We start from the raw sequence: 18803 nt of genomic DNA on the forward strand, positions 1-18803 counted from the left end.
ATAAAACAAATGGCCACAATGTGGGTGCCTGTGACCCTTCACACCTCTGCTGTACTAATGATATCTGCACTTCAGGCACAATATAATGATTTTACCTGCCATGTAGCCTGACCTTCTGTGAAATAGTGTGAGCATCATTTTTTTTTACAGATACTTCTACCTGTTACGACCACTTGTGGACTAGACATCTCTCCTGTCATCCCGCCTTATTTTCCCAGAGATGATAAATATGTGGGCTAGTCTGATGCCAAGTTTCAAACTCGTGACCTTCAAGGCAAAGTCAGTCACATCCTCAACAACTAATCAGTTGTAGGGCAGAGTGTTGTGTCCATGTCCAACAGTGACAGGGTAACATTTTATATTTTAGTATGATCTGTTCAGTCTAGCTACAATCTATGATGACAGGGAGGAAACAGTGACACATTGTTTTTGGCTGATTTTTCTATTTGATATTTTCCGTCAGACGAAAGTTAAGTTCTGCAGACATTTATTTTTCTGCCATTTTTTCACCGAGGTGCGGCGGGTTGTAGAGTTTGATTCAATTATTGCTGTCAATTTTTTGTGAAAACGTACTGGATCTTCCTGGGTGAGGATAACGGTAACTAGAATTCCCCGGAAGGTTCATGGGAGGAATGTTAAAGGTGCTGTCCAGTTAAAATCACTATAATGAAATATTTGATAAAAAATATTGATCGATCTCTGCTTTTACTTGTCTGTGTTGGTGCAACACGTAGTATAGTTGTTAGAATAAACGCTGACACAGAAATGAAGCAGAGAAGACGTTTATTCAATCCGATCCTCAGGCACCAGCTGGCAACTGACGCTCAACAACATTCTAAGGTGAGCTTCACTCTTGACGTTCTAAGGAAGGGGCGTACCAAGGGTGAAGGGAAAGGAGGGGTAGGGAGGCAGGGGAAATACCAACTATATAAAGGATAGTACCACATTTGGAATACAGGCATATATTACAACACATCTCCCTTTGAATAGGGACTAGAACAATGCATTATAGTAGACTGTAAGGATGAAACAATCAACAGAAAGTACAAGAAAAATATTATCACATTTCATAGTCCTCTTGCCACCGTGGTGGATGACGAGTTCTGACATCCTTGGGCTGTTACATGTTTGAGAACGAGTCATCCTGACTTTCTTCCATAGTATACATAGGAATACACTCTCTGGGGCAGCAAACTATATTGTCCATGTTCCAACTGCTACCATCTTCCAATACTACAGAATTGCTATTTACATGTTGGATTCTTAGAGGTTTGGAGAATGACTATACTTTGGAACGACCTACCTGGGGTCTTTTGATAACTACCCATTGGCCTACAACCCAATCCTTACTGGTGGTTCCCCACTTCTGGTCATATTTAGCTTTGTAATCATCTTGATGCCGGCTCACTTTCTCCATGACAGATTTCCTATCTACCCAGATGGGACTTCATCCATTTAACCACTTGGGAGTGAGTTTAGAACCAGGATTCCTCCCTTTCAGAGACACAAATGGGGAAACTCCAGAAATGGCATATGACCATAGCATACGTCTCATGGCTTCTTCTATGGGCTCATGCGATGTAAGAGCCATTTGGATTGTGTTTTTTATCATCTATTAGCTCTTTCTACCAATCCATTCGCTTCAGGACAATATATAGGAGTTTTTACATGTGAAATGGCTAATTTGGACAAGAACATCTGACGCAAATTTAACGCCGTTGTCTGTGACAAGGTTACTGGGTAGTCCTTCTTTAGAGAATATATCCTTCAGAAATTCAATGAGAGATGATGTGGTGATGGAGGAAACCATTTTTGTAGAGATCCAATGTGAATGATAATCAATGAGCACAAACATGAATCTTTGAGAAACATTTACTAAGTTCAAAGGACCTTTAATGTCCAGGCCTAGTTTGTCCCAAAGTTTGGAAGGGATTGACACTGGAATAAGGGGAGCCTTGCGAGTGACTTTGGATTTGTCACATGACCCACAGGCTAGGCAATCTTTTACTATCCTCTCCACCATGTAGTCCATGTTGGGGAACAAATAGTTTTGTCTGATTTATACTTTTGGTCATACTCCTTCCTGGATGACCTGCATGTACCTCTTCTATGATGCGTTCCTGCATGTTAATGGGTGAAACAATTGTGTTGCCTCTGTTGATTTGATCCCCAGTAATGGATAATTTATCTCTCACCACCCAGAAAGACTTGAGGTTCTCTGGAAGATCTTTAATAGTTCTGGGCCATCCTTTGCAGATCATGTTTTTTAGATACATAAAGACGGCGGCGTCTTGTAACCCTTTCTCCCATTCCTCCTTGTTAATAGCTGGAATGTCGATAGCAAGGATGGTTTCATCTGGAGGGTTAAATTGCGAATCAGGGTAAAAGATAGAGATTAGCCCTTTTTGCCAAAGGGAATTGGGCAACTAACGTTAATAAAGTATTCCCTCTGTGTGTTTCTATAGTAATCTCATGCATCCATTCTCTCACAGTCAAATTTCAAAAAGATTTATACACTCTATATCTTTTATAAAGGTAGTGATGCTATCTCTTAAAACACTCAACAAGATTCAGAGATTAGAACCACAAAGAGCACAAAAAAGTGACAGTCTACAACATCAAAAATTGATCAATGAATTGGCCTAGACAACGTTATTCAGCATTTGATTCCAGTTTATTTAAGACAATATATCAAACTGTTTAAAATCTTAAAAATGTAAAAAAAAAAAAATGTATTCATCATATAATGAATCTTTTTCAATACATTGGTTACCTAAATCACACTACTATTGGGATTTCCTAATTATCTGATGACAATTGGAATCACAATGAAACAATAGAGAAACAATATCTCATAAAAGTATACAATACAAAAACCAGAAATGTGTTGACGAGTTTCGGTGGATCTTTGCTTTTATGCACCACCTTCCTCAGGACAATATTAAAAACACAATAATCTTCAATTATTCATGCGGGTTCTTTCCTTTTTCTATTTCAGAATGGAGCCTGCTGATTTTTTTTTTTTTTTTTGAAAACCTTTATTGACAGTTCAATAAGAACAAGTATGGGCCTACAACCCCCCGGGGCCGGCCGCTAAGCAATCAGAGCAATAACGACAAGTATAAACACAGGCAGCACTTCAGGGAGCAAAATCGTACTGCTAATACTGTGAACAGCGTAAGTAGGGCACCAGGAGAAAAAGGTTTTCATTTTATGATGAAACAAGGCAGAAGGATCAGGTGACAAGCAATTTTAAAACAACGATCACGGATATGCAGAGTAATGAACGTTAGCGATTTACAGCAATCTATTCGGTCAATGGCGCAAACACAAGAACATCAGGATGGAGAAAAACATAGTCTACAGCTGCGCCCACAGTCCCCCGCCAGAACTCCCCCAGAACACCCCGGAAGTTGTGAACACATGGAACGGCAACGAGGCATAGCCAAGGGAGGTGCATCACGCTGATCCCAGAAAAAGAAAGACAAAAAGAATCAGAGAAGAAAAAGGAGGCCATGGAAAAAGACGAAGGAATACAGAGTCCCCTCCCCCAACCCCCCACCCTGCACCTCTGCAGATGAGTACGGCCCCCCCCCCCAGCAGTGTGCCTGTCGCCCTGGAACCAGACCCGAAATGTAGGAGAATAGGGAAAAAGAAGTAGGAAAGGACCCCCACCAGACGGGGGGGGTAGAGAAAGTATTTATAAACTGGAGGAGGGCCTTCATAACAGACCCCCGGCTTCTCCCTCCCGCACGGTAAGGTTCCCCTAAAGCGAACAAGGAACAGCACAAAAAATCTTCTCAAACCACGATGGGGAGCATTATGCGTCTATCGTGCCAGTAGCCATGTCAGGAGAGCACACCACCCCAAGCCCGCCCGTCCACTAGGCGACCACCCCCGAGGGGCCAGCCTCATCCCTGACCACTCAGTGGAATTCTGCCCATGCCAAACCCTCGACCCAGCACCATACCCAATGTTCCTAGGCAGAGGAATGTCCAACAACGACAGAGAAGCGACGCACACAGGTGGGGTGGAAGTCTCTGAGCATCAACACAGTCCGCCGCGTGAGGAAACAGGCTTCCAAGTGCTGCCCTAGGATCTGCACTGCACGCAAGGTTCAGGAAGGCAGAAGCAGCCAAAAGAGACATTAGTTGCTGGAGTTGTCTCTGGGTCGCAGGAGGGCATGCACGGGATGAGGCCACCACATCCCACTCAGGTCCAACGCCTCCGGGACAGATCGGGCCCTCAGAAGGTCGAACACACTGTAGCATACTGGCCGGGGCGTCCAGTCGTGTACTAACCTCAGGGGGGGCCGCCACAGCGTCCTCCTGCGCGCAGTGGGGGTAGACTCTGTGTTCGTGCGGACAGGCGGGCCGCCACTGCCCCAACTCCGACGCCACACCATCGAGCTTACTCCCCAAGATCACGAAACCATGAACCAAGGAGGAGTGAAGAGTACCAAGAGCCTCGAGGAGGTCGCCGTACCCCAGCTCAGCTCTCTGTGTTCTCGCCGCCACACTCCCAAAAATCGTACGCTCACAGGCCCGCTGCGGCCCAGCGGACAGGATGGTAGGCTTCATCGACCCAAGATGGCCGCCAAGTATGCCCGACCCTCACCGGGGTCGGGACCCCAGGACAAGCGTCGCGATGTCCACGTCGCGGGTAACCGGATTCCGGGGGCAGGCAAAAAACTATCCGTGGCCACGGGCAACAGTCGTCCCCACCACAGACCAGCTCCCGTAGAAATCCGGGGGCGGCCCGCAATGATCGGGGCAGGATACGGACGGCGGCTGGGCAGCTCACCAGCAAGGCAGGGGCAGTCACCGGAGAATCTAAGATTTGCACCCCCGGTCATGCACTCGGTCAGCTACACTGGGCAGTAGAAGTGACCACGCCGAAATGTAGGCCGAGTTTGGCACCGCTCCGGTGGGCCGACTCCACCCAGTCACCACCGGCCGCTGTTGTCGCACTGCCACCCGGCCACGACGTCCACTCGATGTCCCGGCTCCAGGGCCGCACAGGCCGCAAAGTTCAGATGCAGTTTTCTCCGGCGATAGCACGGCTAGAAACCTCGAAGTCACACAGTCGGGAGCCCCTCTCCTTCAGAAACACGACCACGTAGCACAAGTTGAGGATCTCAGGCAGGATATCCGTGCGGGATGCGGAGGCTCACGGAGCCGGGGGTCTACGCTGCCGTCCCGGTCGCCATCTTGGCTCCTCCTCCGAGCCTGCTGATTTTTAAAATTTTTCCTTATTTCTTAATCCATTAGGAGAGGATGAGACATGTATATTTCTCTCTCGGGCATTACATAATGTTAGTCTTCCCAGAAGTACATTTTCAATTTTCTATCACTCAAATCCTTCCTCTAATGAGCGTAAGCAAACGCTTTACGGAATGCGGCCAAAAAGTTTTATCCAAATAAGTCCGCATTCTTTGTTTCGGCGGGCTTGATTAATTCTCCCGGTACTCTTTTAAAACTTATAAATAAGTCTGTCTCATAGCATCTCGGGATTCTTCAATTGGTACAAAAACAATTGAAGAATCCAGAGATGCTATGAGCCGGACTTATTTATAAGTTTTATTGACGTTAAATTGCGAATCCTCATTTGAAATAGGAAGTCTCCACAAACAGTCAGCTATTAGGTTCTTGTCACCTGAAACATAACACATAGTGTAATTGAAACCTTGTAAGCCTAGCACCCATTTGGAGGTTCGGGGAGTGGCCCTCTCAATGCTTTTTGTGGAGAACCTGGGAAGTATAGGTTTGTGGTCTATTCGAAAAATAAAGAAGATTCCCCGCAAGAAAAATTTGAAATGATTTATCTCCTAATATCAAGCAAGGGCCTCTTTCTTGACCGTGGAATAGTTACATTCAGGCTCTTTCAATGATCTTGATGCAAACGCTATCACTCTCTCTTTACCATTAGAGTGAGTGAAGCTGCTAGGCCTTTCATGCTTGCATCTGTTGTCAAGGTTGTCCTGGCACTGGGATCGAACATTCCTAAAGTGGGAGCTTTTACTATGGCTTATTTGACAAAAATGAAATCACTCTGGCAATGGGAACTCCAATTAAAAGGGGACCCCTTTTTTAACAATTCTCTTAGAGAGTGCACATGTCCAGCAAATTTTCCACAAATTTGGACATGTACTTTACCAGACCCAAAAAGGATTTGAATTTCTCCTTGTTAGTAGGAGCTGATGCAAGCTTGATCGAATCCACTAGGCTAGTTATAGGTCTGATTCCTTCACCAGAGATGGTGTGGCCCAGGTACACTACAGACCTCACACCTATTTTACATTTGTTTCTGTGAGTGGTGAATCCTGCCTTGCTTAGTTTACAAAGAATTTCTCTTAGTATCTTGTTGTGTTCAGTCTCCGCCTCCCCATACATCCGGATGTCATCCTGGAAACACAACACCTTTTCAAGACCCTTCAAAATGTGTTGCATTATTTGTTGAAACACTGCCGCGGCAGATGTCAGGCCAAACAGCATTCCGTTAAATTGGTAGGCTCCAAATGGTGTTATGAAGGATGTGAGGGCTGTGGAATCAGGGTGAAGAGCTACCTGATGGTACGCTTTGGAAAGATCTAAGACGCTGAAATATTTGGCACCTTGTATTACACTGCGAATCTCGTTAATGTTGGGGAGAGGGTATCTATCCACCCAAATGTTGGAGTTAAGATCCCTAAGATCCACACATAGATGGATATCTTTCCCACCTTCCTTAGATGCGACCACTATGGGAGCTAACCACTCCAAGCTTTCAATTCTCTCAATCACACCACAAGTTTCTAGTCTCTCTAATTCTCTTCTGAGGGGATCTCTTATAAGTAAAGGGACAGATCGAGATTTGTGAACAGTTGGTTTGTGTTTCTTCAATTTAATTTTATGTAAGAAACCCTTCAGCAGGCCCAACTTTCCTGAAAATACCTCTGAGAATTCTTCACACACTTCTTTCCCTACGCTAGATCTATCAACCAAATACACTGGTTCTGAAGCATTGGGGTCCAATTTTATCCCAAGATCTTTTTGGTGTTTCCACCCTGATAAATTCTACCCATTCCTTGTAATGTACACCTTCCTCACAGTAACCCTGTCTTGGAGGTTGATCTGCATAACGAGCATGCCCACCAAGGGTATAGATCGTGGTTGTAACCACCTGGATTGACATCCGAGGGTAACATTTCATAATCCTTGCTTCCTGAGTTGGACTTGAATGTAGCTTCATTGATAAGGTTATAGGAGGAACAAGAGTCTGCAAATACCATTTACGGGATATCATCAAGGAGAATTTCACATTTGGCGTAGTTACCATTAGATAATTCCTTAGAGCCTGCTACTTGGAATACAATGTCATAATTCGAAAAAGTGTCACTGTGAACCATGTGACTGATATTTTTTCTTATAACATTGCAAACTTTAGAGAAATGACCATGTTTGTTGCATTTCCTACACGTAACGTTCCTAGCTGGATAATTTACATTGTTCGCTAAAATATTGGGATTACCACAACGGAAGCATTTAAATTTAAAAACATCAGTTCTTTGTTTTACCTGTTCAGTGGGAGACACTTTGTACTTAACAGTACTGTGGACAAATGCTAAACTGGTTGATTACGGTCATGACGGTGATGAGTAGTGTGGCAAAAATACAAAGTCTTGACTAAAGAAGGGGTATGCCTTTATTTGATTTGGAACTGTTTTGTGTCAAAAAACGTGTGCTTTACAGTCTTGGCTGTTTCCCGGCTTTACTTAAGGCTCTTCCTTGATGCATAGGGAACAATAATGCGTCATGCAAAACAAATCTGTAAATGTTATAGAAAGTGTTATAATAATTATTTCATAGGAACGGATGCGAGCTACCACCTCACAAATGTTTATTTCTATACAGCATATATTAAACCTGCTCTGCCTGAAAAAGATCAGTCAAGTTGGTACTCTGCCTCGGAAAGAGAGGAGAGAATTCCTGGAACTTCTTCCAATACCATGAAACCAGGTATTATTGCATCAAAAATTTGATTGGTTGTCATTGTATTCGTGTTTTTATTTTTTAAATAAACATGCATTTGTTTCTTAGCAAGGTGATTATAGGACATAGTCCTAATGTGGTGGTTCTTTTGTCTGTGACTAATGAGTAAGAGGTCAACTAATTTTGTATATTACTTTTAAAACCTGACCATCAAAATAATGCAAGCATGCTTATGTGATATAGGATACTGTTCACTTTCTTTGTGCAGGTGCACAGCCCTACCAGCCCTTTTTGTTTTTACTGCCAATCATAGTGAATTTGTACCTTATTGATAATCCTGCATTGCAGGGCTTCCAAGCTTCTATTTTTTTCTGTTTCGTTCAGATGTCTTTTACTTTACGTATCCCTCCAGTTATTTTTTTTAGCACATGCAGCTCAAAATGCTACGGTGTGGCTCCAAAACATCCACATTATGACGCATAGTTTGCGGGATCTAAACCACTCAAATAACGCAAATCCTTTTTCAGCTCCACTCATCCAAATCCATGAAATACCTGTGTTACCATCAAGATTAGATCTCTGAAAAACTTCTTAAATTTATGTTGTTTCTTGTAGGAGATGTTGAACCAAGGAGTATGGAAATGAGTACAGGGTCTTAGTGACTGGGCATAGTACTCCGTTCCTTCAGCTCAGTGCAAGACATACACACCCTCTTCAGTGCACCTTCTGCTCACATCTCAGTATTCATGCGCACTGAGAGAATTACTGTTTTTCCTATTTTTCTTTTTTTTGTTTTTCCCAATCAAATCAGAATGGATGCATGACATAAACCAGAGCGGCTGATTGAAGTATTGTACAGAGGTCTTGTTGTGTGTTTGGTAAACCGCAAACATCGAGTTTACATAAGATGTACCTTCCAGTTTTACAAATACATATTTACAATTTGGGTTCATGGATGTGGAATTGCTTATTAATTTTCTAATCGCATTAGGTAGCTGTTCAAAGTAGTTTTAAACCTATTGGGCGTGACTTACAATGGTAAACGTACACTTTTTACAGAAGTTATTTTTTGGGGGTATTCACAAACTAAAAGTTTGTTTACTAATAGTAGTTTTACAGCTGCAGAGACATCAACCATAAAAGAAATAGGTTTGTCCTTTTTATGTGCGTAGTCCACTCCCCCCCCCCCCCCCCACACTGCAGACTCTCTGCAGTAGTAAAATTACTGCTAGTAAAAATGAAATATGTAGTTTGTGAATACCAAGAAACTAGGAAACTTAAAACAAAGTGTATGTTTACCTTTGTGAATCGGGCCCACTACTTGCTCAGCAAATCAGATATCCAGATACATTGAGATCCAATGGAGGAAGTCTAGATTTTTTGCAATATCTGAACATGGATACTGTACTACGTGGTATTTTTGTGCATAGCAATGCCATGAACCATTTCCTTTGAAGATTTTAATTCTAACTGCTGACTGTCTTCATATGATGTCTTGTGTGTGGACATTCAAAGGCCTACTTCCGTAGTGCGGCACAAAGCTAAAGGCATGCATAAAGGTCTTCAAACAGGACGAGCTGTTTACTAACTTATATATATGATATGAAAATTATAACCATTATTACTTCAGATGAAAAAACTTTCAGGATCCCGCACATGTATGAAAATATCCAAAAGTTAATGGTTCCCATGATGGAGAACTGCTATTACTGTGAAGTAATTTTTTTATACTCTTCATCTTTGTGCCAACTCCGTATCTCACAATAATTGTTAGGAGTAAGGAGTGCTGGTGAGGTTATTCACATACTGAAATTTAGCTTGTGCAATGGCTATTCTTCAGATTGTATTTATGTGTACTAAGATTGAATATTTATTGAGCATTAGTGTTATTCAGACCAAAAGTACCATGCTACCCAAAGAGATTAAAAGTGCAGAATCACATTCAAATATCTCTGCATGTACCAAAAAACATCTGGAAGACTGGTCGTTCTTACATTCAAGTTGCATTGGTTTGATATTTGTACACACAGCTCATACATGTAAAAATGTTACCACCCAAGTGGTAGGAATTTTATCGCAAGTGAGAAATTTAAGGTCAGGGACAACTAATTTTCAAGCTTATTTTGCCAACTTAACAAGTAGGCCAAATCCCCTGCAAAAGAAACCTTTTGACTGCCGATTTGCTACACTCTATTTTATTCTAACCCACCTTGGAAAGCCTTTTACTCTTCCTCTTGTCAGAATTTACTATCCAACCTTTTTCAGTGTGTGTGTACCCAGCGCATCCAACCCTGGAACCAATGTGTCCTGCATACTTCCAGCCCTGTATGCAGAATTGTGGAAAGGTGGGTAAAATCACAGACTTGCCAGAATACAACCCCTTGTATAATATGACACATGGCATGAGCAGCGAGACTGTTTTCAAAGCTCTGATATAATAACGCTGCCATAATTTTTCACCTTGCTGCCTGCTACTAAAAGGGGCAAGTAAAATTTTTACAGAACAAGTAGATGTCTGAAGCATCCTGTCCCTAGGACATGGAGATATTTGATAAGACACCGTACCCCTGCTGCTGTTTCTACCATCAAGAAAGTCACAATCGGAGACTGCTCACTGTGCTACTGTACAATAACCTACAAACAAACTCAAGAAAGCTGATAATCTCAAAGTGTTCAATAACTTACAAATGCTGTTCGTTAGAAAATGTTATAGCCGGTATCTCCTTATCTACAACCGTGTCTGTTCACAAGCTCTAACGTGGGCACCAGTGCTGTATAAATTGTATTGCAACATTTGTACAGCACTTACTACTCCTATGTGGGTGCTGAAGGGCTTACTCAAATGAATAACCAGTGATGACTGTAGGTTATGTGGTTATGAAGGTGTTTGAATTTGCTTTGAGGCTATATGGGTAGTGTTGCCTTGTTGTACAGGATGATCACTGAGGTGCGGGTATTATGTTATGGGATGCAGCGCGTAGCAGTGTGATGGGTGAGGATATGGGGGAGATGGACGCAAAAACTAGAACAGTGAATAAAAATGTTAGAAACTGAACCGCAGAATAGCCATATCTGAATGTAACGGATTATAATTTGCATTAGTTTCATCACAATGCCCTCTTGATAATTTAATATCCATTTTAATACCTCCAGATTATCATTGGCAGTGTCCTGCAATCAATATGTTAGCAGGATTTAAAAGTAGAGGTCACATTTACCGCAATTCTGTGCCTTGACACTAAGATTTCAGCCACCATAGAGCATCAGTTTAATAGGGGCCGGAATCTATATTTTTTGGGTGCATATGTTCACTTGTCAGTGGGATGTCACATTTATCAATTTCTCATTGTGGCCCTCGTCCCTAACCCCGCAACAAATTTATCAGTTATGCATGGTCTTTATGAGCTGTTGTAAACCACTTGGTTTGTCTTTTCACATGCAGGGTTTGTAGGGTTTGAAGATCATTTTAGCAGTATGAACATGGAAACTAAGAGAAACTTAAAAAATCAGCAGATTGGCTTTCATAGGGAACCCCCACCTCCACCTCCACCTGTACAGCGCCCGTAAGTAAAGCTTCTCATAACATCTTGCTAGAATTGCTCCTTCCTTAATGTTTCAATCTGTGGTCACTATCCTTTTTCACCCCCAGGTTAACAAGAGAAAGAGAGGAGCCAACAGGTACAATGAAGAAGCTTTTTGTACCCACCACACAGTCTGGGCAGAGAGAGGGTTTAATCAAACACGTCATGACAAAGAGAGAAAGTGAATATGTCAATATTCATGGTTATAGGTGAGCAATAGAGTTTGTCCCTTTACTTGATTTAATTTTTACTGCATTTTAGTTTTACTGCACAGTACAATGTATGTCCACGCAGATGAGTTACATTTATCTATCGGGGATACCTGTAATAAATTCTTGCCTGAAATGTTGTGTTGTAGTTCTGCTGTAGTAGGATGTGGGCTAATATCTTAGACTTCTAGGAAGATGGGCCATTGTGTTGCATACTTCATCTGTAGTAGAGTAGGTCTATGGCTAAAGTTTGCCTCTTCATATGATTCATATTTGTCCTGCTTTAATCATAATTCAAACAAAGCAAAGGCTATCTTCTGTGTGGGTATTTTATGTTAACATGTTTGCCTCTGTAAACCAGTTAGGGTTGTCAGGACTCCCTATACAGGCAAAACAGCCTTTACAGCGAGGTTTTTACCTCGTTGTGTATTTACCACGCATTTTTTAGCATGCATATTTTTACAGCGAATATGCATTTACAATGCATGCTAATACCCCGCCTATAAGGTAATTTGGGGGGTCTCCCCCACAAATACATTGTTTTTAAATCTAAAAACAATGCGTGCTATTGGCATGCGTTGTAAGTGCATACTCGCGGTAAAAACATGCGTGCTAAACGTGTGGCAAAGGCATGTAATGTATTTACCTGCTTTGTACCATCGTACAACCCCTCAGCAGTATACCGTGTTTTGGCACACAATTTAGAGAGCCAGATTCCTACAATCTGGTTCTCGTGTTTATCCACCTTCAAGATGAGTTTGTTATTACAACTCAACAAAGTTAGCTTGTTACTCATCCACGTCAACATCCCAGTTAGTGTAACTATCTTTCACCAAGAAGGAAGTCTTCTTTAACTTAGTAGACCACTCCAACATTAAATTGGCAGACTCATCAGTCTCCACATACTGCCAGATGGAACTCTTTTCTAGTCTCTTGATAGGCTCTTCACCTAGTGATGTTAGCTTGACCTAGATGCTGAGATCTCTAAAGTCTCACATCTTTCAGTCAATGGAACAGCAGCTTCAGAGCCAGTGGACCTTAAAATGAACCAATATTTGTTTGTAGAAACCTGATTTAGCAATCCCCTTTGAGTTGGGATGTGTGAAATATTTAAAGATGTGATGAACTGCCCTAGAACCTGAGCCTTCTTTCATTGACACTCTGGTGCCTCCCCCATCTCTCCCTCCCCCAAAAGGTTGAGTATACTAGAAACCATACAGTCTAAGAATCCTATTCCCATCAAAATAATTCTTTTATTTTTTTATTTTTTATTTATCTGATAGAGACTTCTAGCAGCAGATTCCTTACCTTTGAATTTCCTAGGCTTCAGGCTGGATCGGGAAACTTTTGCTGAGCAATACTCCTTGCGCGCACCATTGGGTGGCTCCATTCGGCTCCGTGTGATGTCTGCCTTGCCTAGCGTTGGTTACTACGTCGTGGTACCTATTTGGATGCCACACAGGTGTGCGGAAGTTGGTTCTTTTCTTTCTGTGCCAGTTAAGCAGCGATCCGGGAAGAGCTACCTCTCTGTTGCTTTTTGATAGGCCTTTTCTTGACTTTTTGTCAAATTCAGAATATTTTCTAACTTCGTGTGTGGGGATGTCTTCGAGGAAGACAGGGGTCAAGTTGTGCGTTGCCTGCCAACGCATAATGTCGGTTACCGATTGCCACCATGTCTGTCTCTAGTGTCTCGAGTGTGACCACGATTCAAAGTCGTGCTCTGACTGTTGGGCTATGGATCCAAAGGCCTTGCAGGAGAGGGCTATGAAGCTCTTTGTTGCCCGGCAGTAGACACCTTCCAGCGAGACTCTGCAGAGGTCCCAGCCCTGATTGATGAAGAGGTCACGGGACCGCTCCCGGAACCCAACTTTCTCCTCGCCCCCCCGAGGTATTCGGTTCACTTGGGGAAGAGGCACAATAAGAAGTCCAAGCGGACTTCATCTTCACCTCAGCTGTCGTCCATCGACGAAAGAGGTAAGGAGCACAGACAATCTATGCACGGTTCTGCAGAGCCGGTGTCGGGTTCGACTTCGCGCCTCCCTCCCTATCCCAGAGCTGGAGCGACCCACGCTCATATTAAATAATTTTATGAGTCATGCACTGCATATTTAAGCGGGCCTGCCCCTCTGGTGAGCCGTTGGGCCTGTGGGGGTCAGAAGAGGCCCCATCGGGTTCAACACTGTCTGCTCCAGCAACCGCACCGGTGTGGCCTCATGGATCCGATCCCGAAACCGGGTCGATACCGGTTTTGCCACCGCAACCTCCGGCATCTGACCCGAAGTCAGTACAGGCAGCACCAGCCCCATCCCTATCCCCGATACAGAGTCGGAACAACGTCACACAACACTGATTCTGGCCCAGATTGAACCTTGGGGTTCTGTGTTGTCGCCTGACCATTTTGAGAATGTGTTGGGCGCGGGAGAGGAATGGGAGGAATCTATGGACCGTGTAGAACACCAGCATGACTCTGCAGAACAGTTGGGCTTGTACGGGGAACTTGGGGAAGCCAGTGGATTGGACACTTTTCCACATATTGGCTTGCTCTCTCTGCCAACTGTGGGTACGGAGGAGGAGGCATCCTATGCCATGGTGGTTAAAAAGGCATCCGAGGTCCTTGTACTAGAGTTGCCTTCTGTGCAGGTCAGGACTAATCTGACTGAAGTACTTCAGCCTGGCTCTTCCACCTCCAAACCCCTTTTGCTCTTTAATGAAGCACTAACTGATATCCTTTTAGGCACGTGGTCCAAACCTAGCACAGGGGTTATCCAGTATTGGTATCTTTCATAGATTCACATGCCTGAATCATTCCCCGTCGTCAGGATGGGAGTCCCCGGTATATAATAAAAGTAATGTCTCACTAGACATATAAAGAGATAGGCCAAAGGCCTCACATTAGTAACATATCCAGGTCCTTTTGTAATGAGGACCAAACTCTAGAGAATAACCAATCCGCTATCACCACCCTCTGGAACCTTCCTGGAAGGAGCTCTAGTCCCTCAGATTTTCTACCGCACATCATGAGCTCTGCTCAGTTTTTCCTTGCTTCTGGTATTCCAGTGGATTTTTCTTCACAATTGCTTCTTCTGAGTGAAGTCTACTCTGTCTTCATGTCAGACACTCCTAAGAAAGACCTTTTTTAGGCCCTGTGCTTCCTGCAAGAAGAAGAGACTGCAGGTCGACGACCAACATGAAGACTGCCTCTACTGTCTCTATCCGGACCATTCCTCCAAAGACTGTAAGGTATGTCGTACCTTTTCATCTAAGACTCTTAAAGACCGTGAGGGACGGCTGTTAATTTGGCTGCAGAGGCTTAAGGACAAAGAATAACCCTAGTCCTCTGAGGAGAGTGAGGGTTCAACAAAGTCTTCAAGAACCTCACAGAAAAGGTCCAGAGATGCTTCTCCAGGTCCTTCTTCGCAGCCCTCTCAAAAGAAGACGCAGAAAAAGTCTTCGGAGGCACCACTTAAGGCTTTGCCACACAAGGATCCTTCGCTGAGGATTGTACACACTTTTAAAAAGCCTGCTTCAGCCTCGTCGACGACCACCTCGTCGACGGTAGCCTCGACGACGACGAAATCTCCTTCTACAGCTGTGGGAGTAACCTCATCGACGACGACAGTCTCTACAATCTTGGCATCATCAGCATCACACTCGTCGACGACGACGTCATCGTCGCATGCTGTTGTGCCATTGTTGTCGACGATCAAAATTAAAAAGTCATCGTCGACGTCCAAGACAGTTTCGACGCCACGCACGTCGACGAGCGCATCGACGACGAGTACGACGACGAGGGGTGCTCCGTCGACGTCTCTCCCATCGTTGACGATGGTGACTTTGTCGACGACGACTTTGTCGATGCCATCATCGGTTGTGTCCATTGGTGTTTCCTCGTCGTCGACGACACCGACGACTGCCTCGTTGACGACACCAAAATCAACGGTGGACAGTGCTTATGTTCACCTCAAGGTTACTGAAAGAAAGCTGACGCCTTCCCTAACATCACCAAGTAGGGTCCAGCCGTTACCTCCGTCTCACCTTTTGGACGAGGGGGAGGATTCAGATGAGGGCAGCATGTTCAGGGCTGCAACAAGTCCCTCTGAACTTCATGTAAAGTACCAGGAGAACAAGGACTATGACGAGCAAGACGCAGATGATAAGGTATATTATCCGGACGACAGTCCTCTTCGCCAACAACCCATGGTTTGTCTCCCTGCGTCCTTGGTTTCTGACCTCCAATTTTTGATTTCTGACTGTAAACAGAGGTTCCCTACTTCTGCTCCATGTTCTACTCCAGTTCTCTCTCCGCCTCCACGGTTACAGGTTCCACATTCGCCTCCACCGGCTATACCTGTTACTTTGCCACCTCCCGCTTCCATGGATGATGAGGAGGATGACCAACAAGAGGAGGGAGAGGTTCATGATTCCCAATCGACTCATGATGAGTGGGACGACTACGTCATCCCTTTTCCGGCATCTCCAGTGCCTCAAGCAGATTCGCCTCCTGAAGATATTTGAGGTTTTCACAACGTTTTGGAAAGGGCTGCACAGCGTTTCCAAATCCCTATGCCTTCTTACCACGAGGACTGTTTCTTGTATGACTTCAAGGAACCTTTCAAAAAATCAGTGAGATCTGTGCCGATCATAGACTACATCTGGGATCAAGGCATTAAAATCATGCAAAATCCTTCTACGGTTCCCCCAGTGTTGCCTTGTTTGGATAAAAAGTACAGAGCTCCAGACACCGCTCCAGCCTGTCTTACCGGACATCCCAAGTCTGATTCCGTCATCACTCAGGCAGCTCAGCGGAGATCTAAAAACCCTTCTGCTCTGCTTTCAGCCCCTCCAGATAGGGAGGGCAGACGCCTGGACAACATTGGGAAGCGCTTTTCTTCCATATCTGCTTTGACAGTGCGTGCGTCTAATTCCTTAGCGTTGTTGGGGTGCTACAACAGGCAGATGTGGGCGGACATTTTCCTATACTTGGAGGCCCTGCCGGATGACTCCAAAGTGGAGGCAAAGAAAATTCTGTTGGAGGGTAAACGTTCGGCGTCCGAAATCATCGATTGTGCGATGGATATCGCCTCTACTGGTTTCCGCCAGTTGGCTGCGGCTGCGGTCTTCCGCCGCCAAGGTTGGCTTTAGGCGACGACATTCCGACCGGAAATCCAGACAAAGATTTTGGATATGCCTTATGATGGCCAATTGCTCTTTGGCACTCATATGATGAGGCCCTTCAGGGCATAAAAAAGGATACGGTCACAGCTAGGGCTTTGGGAACCCTTCAATTTAAAAAAAAAACTTTTCGAGGCTCACGGGGTAGAGGTCAGTCTTCCACTAGGGGAACCTACCAGCAGTATCGATCTTCCTATTCTTCCTCCAACCAGCAATATCGACCACATTTCCAACAGCAGCAATCTCAAAACAACAAGTCCTCCTTTCGCGGGAAGGGCGGACGACAGAAGAATTCTGCCCAGCGTCAATGACTTTTCTCTACCGCCGGTCTCCATTTCCTCTCCACCCTCCAGAGTAGGAGGCAGAATTTCCCATTTTCTACACAATTGGAAACAGATCACTACGGGCCGTTGGGTTCTTCGACTGGTACAGTTTGGGCACTCACTGGAGTTCATTCAAATTCCTCCGCAGACCCCTCCTCGACCTATGATTCACAAGAATCTGCGCCTTTTACTTCTGGAAATCTCACTAATGCTCCAGAAAGGTGCTATAGAGCAGGTTCCCCTTCGCCAGCGGGGGAAAGGTTTTTACTCCCTTTTTTTCGTGGTGCGCAAAAAGGAGAAGAAATGGAGGCCGATTCTAGATTTGAGAAGTCTCAACAAATTCTTAAAGGAACAATCGTTTCGCATGGTTACCATTCAGGAAGTGCTCCAACTTCTCAATGCAAACAACTTCATGGTATCTTTGGATCTTCAAGATGCCTATTTCCATATCCCTATCCACAGGAATCGCAAGAAATTTCTGAGGTTTGCTGTGGCGGGCAGACATTATCAATTCAGAGTCCTGCCCTTCGGACTCAAGTCAGCCCCGCGCATCTAAACAAAGTGCCTTTCTCCAGTGGCTGCATACCTCAGGCAGCAACGTCACCAAGTTTTTCCCTATCTCGACGACTGGCTCGTCAAGGCACCTTCTCTGGACGCCGCAAGCAGATCCTCCAACGCCTGTCTGCAGCTTTTCAGTCGCTTGGGACTCACTCTCAATCCGGACAAATCCATCCTGCAACCGTCTCAACGGATAACTTTTCTGGGTGCTATTCTCGATACAAACCAGAGGAAAGCTTTCCCGTCACAAGAGCGACAGTGCAAACTTCTTCACTTAGCAAACTGCATAAAATCCAGGACGTTTCTCACAGTGCGCCTGTCCAAATCTCTTCTCGGGATGTCATCCTGTATTCTGCTGGTTCCCTACTGTCGCCTCCACATGCGCCCTCTCCAAGTGTCTCTATCCCATCAGTGGATTCAAGCCAAAGGATCCTTCGATGATGTCGTTCAGGTGACCCCCCCCAGATGGTCGCTGCGCTTCAGTGGTGGACTCATCCACGGAATCTTGCTCAAGGCCTGCCTTTCTTGCTTGAAGCATCTCGGCATATAATCACGACAGATGCGATGCGTCCCTGGAAGGTTGGGGAGCATTCCTCCGGGAACTTCGGAGCAGCGGGAAGTGGTCTCCTTCAGAACAGAAACTTCACATAAACCTCCTTGAGCTACGGGCTGTTTATCTCACTGGCGTTTTTCCCCAGGATCAAAGGTTCTCTAGTGTTTGTCCGGATGGACAATACTGCAACAATGCACTACCTGAACAAGCAGGGGGGTACTCGTTCATTGCCACTCTCTTGCGAATCTCAAAAGATCTGTAACTGGTTACTTCAACACATTTCCCGTCGGAGCGGAGAATGTCCCAGGAACAGACAATGTGCTGTCCGATTCACTAAGCAGGCAGCAAACTACATGTCACGAATGGAAACTGAACCAGCAGGTTCTCAACAGCATATTCTCTCAACGGGGCACACCTCTCTTGGACCTATTTGCCAC

At 44.6% G+C, this 18803-nt stretch overlaps 1 protein-coding gene across 3 annotated transcripts in view; it reads left to right on the top strand.

Moving 5' to 3' along the window:
- The window catches only part of OCRL (OCRL inositol polyphosphate-5-phosphatase), a 566508-nt gene that overhangs the window by 119117 nt on the left and 428588 nt on the right, over nucleotides 1-18803 (top strand). For all 3 annotated transcript variants that reach the window (XM_085607761.1, XM_085607762.1, XM_085607763.1), the window contains 3 exons: nucleotides 7893-7997; nucleotides 11413-11533; nucleotides 11620-11760. In XM_085607761.1, the coding sequence (XP_085463887.1) occupies nucleotides 7893-7997; nucleotides 11413-11533; nucleotides 11620-11760 (367 nt within the window). The remainder of the gene's footprint in view (nucleotides 1-7892; nucleotides 7998-11412; nucleotides 11534-11619; nucleotides 11761-18803) is intronic.

This window comes from Triturus cristatus, chromosome 5_2 (genome assembly GCF_964204655.1).
Source record: "Triturus cristatus chromosome 5_2, aTriCri1.1, whole genome shotgun sequence".
NCBI classification, from domain to species: Eukaryota; Metazoa; Chordata; class Amphibia; order Caudata; family Salamandridae; genus Triturus; species Triturus cristatus.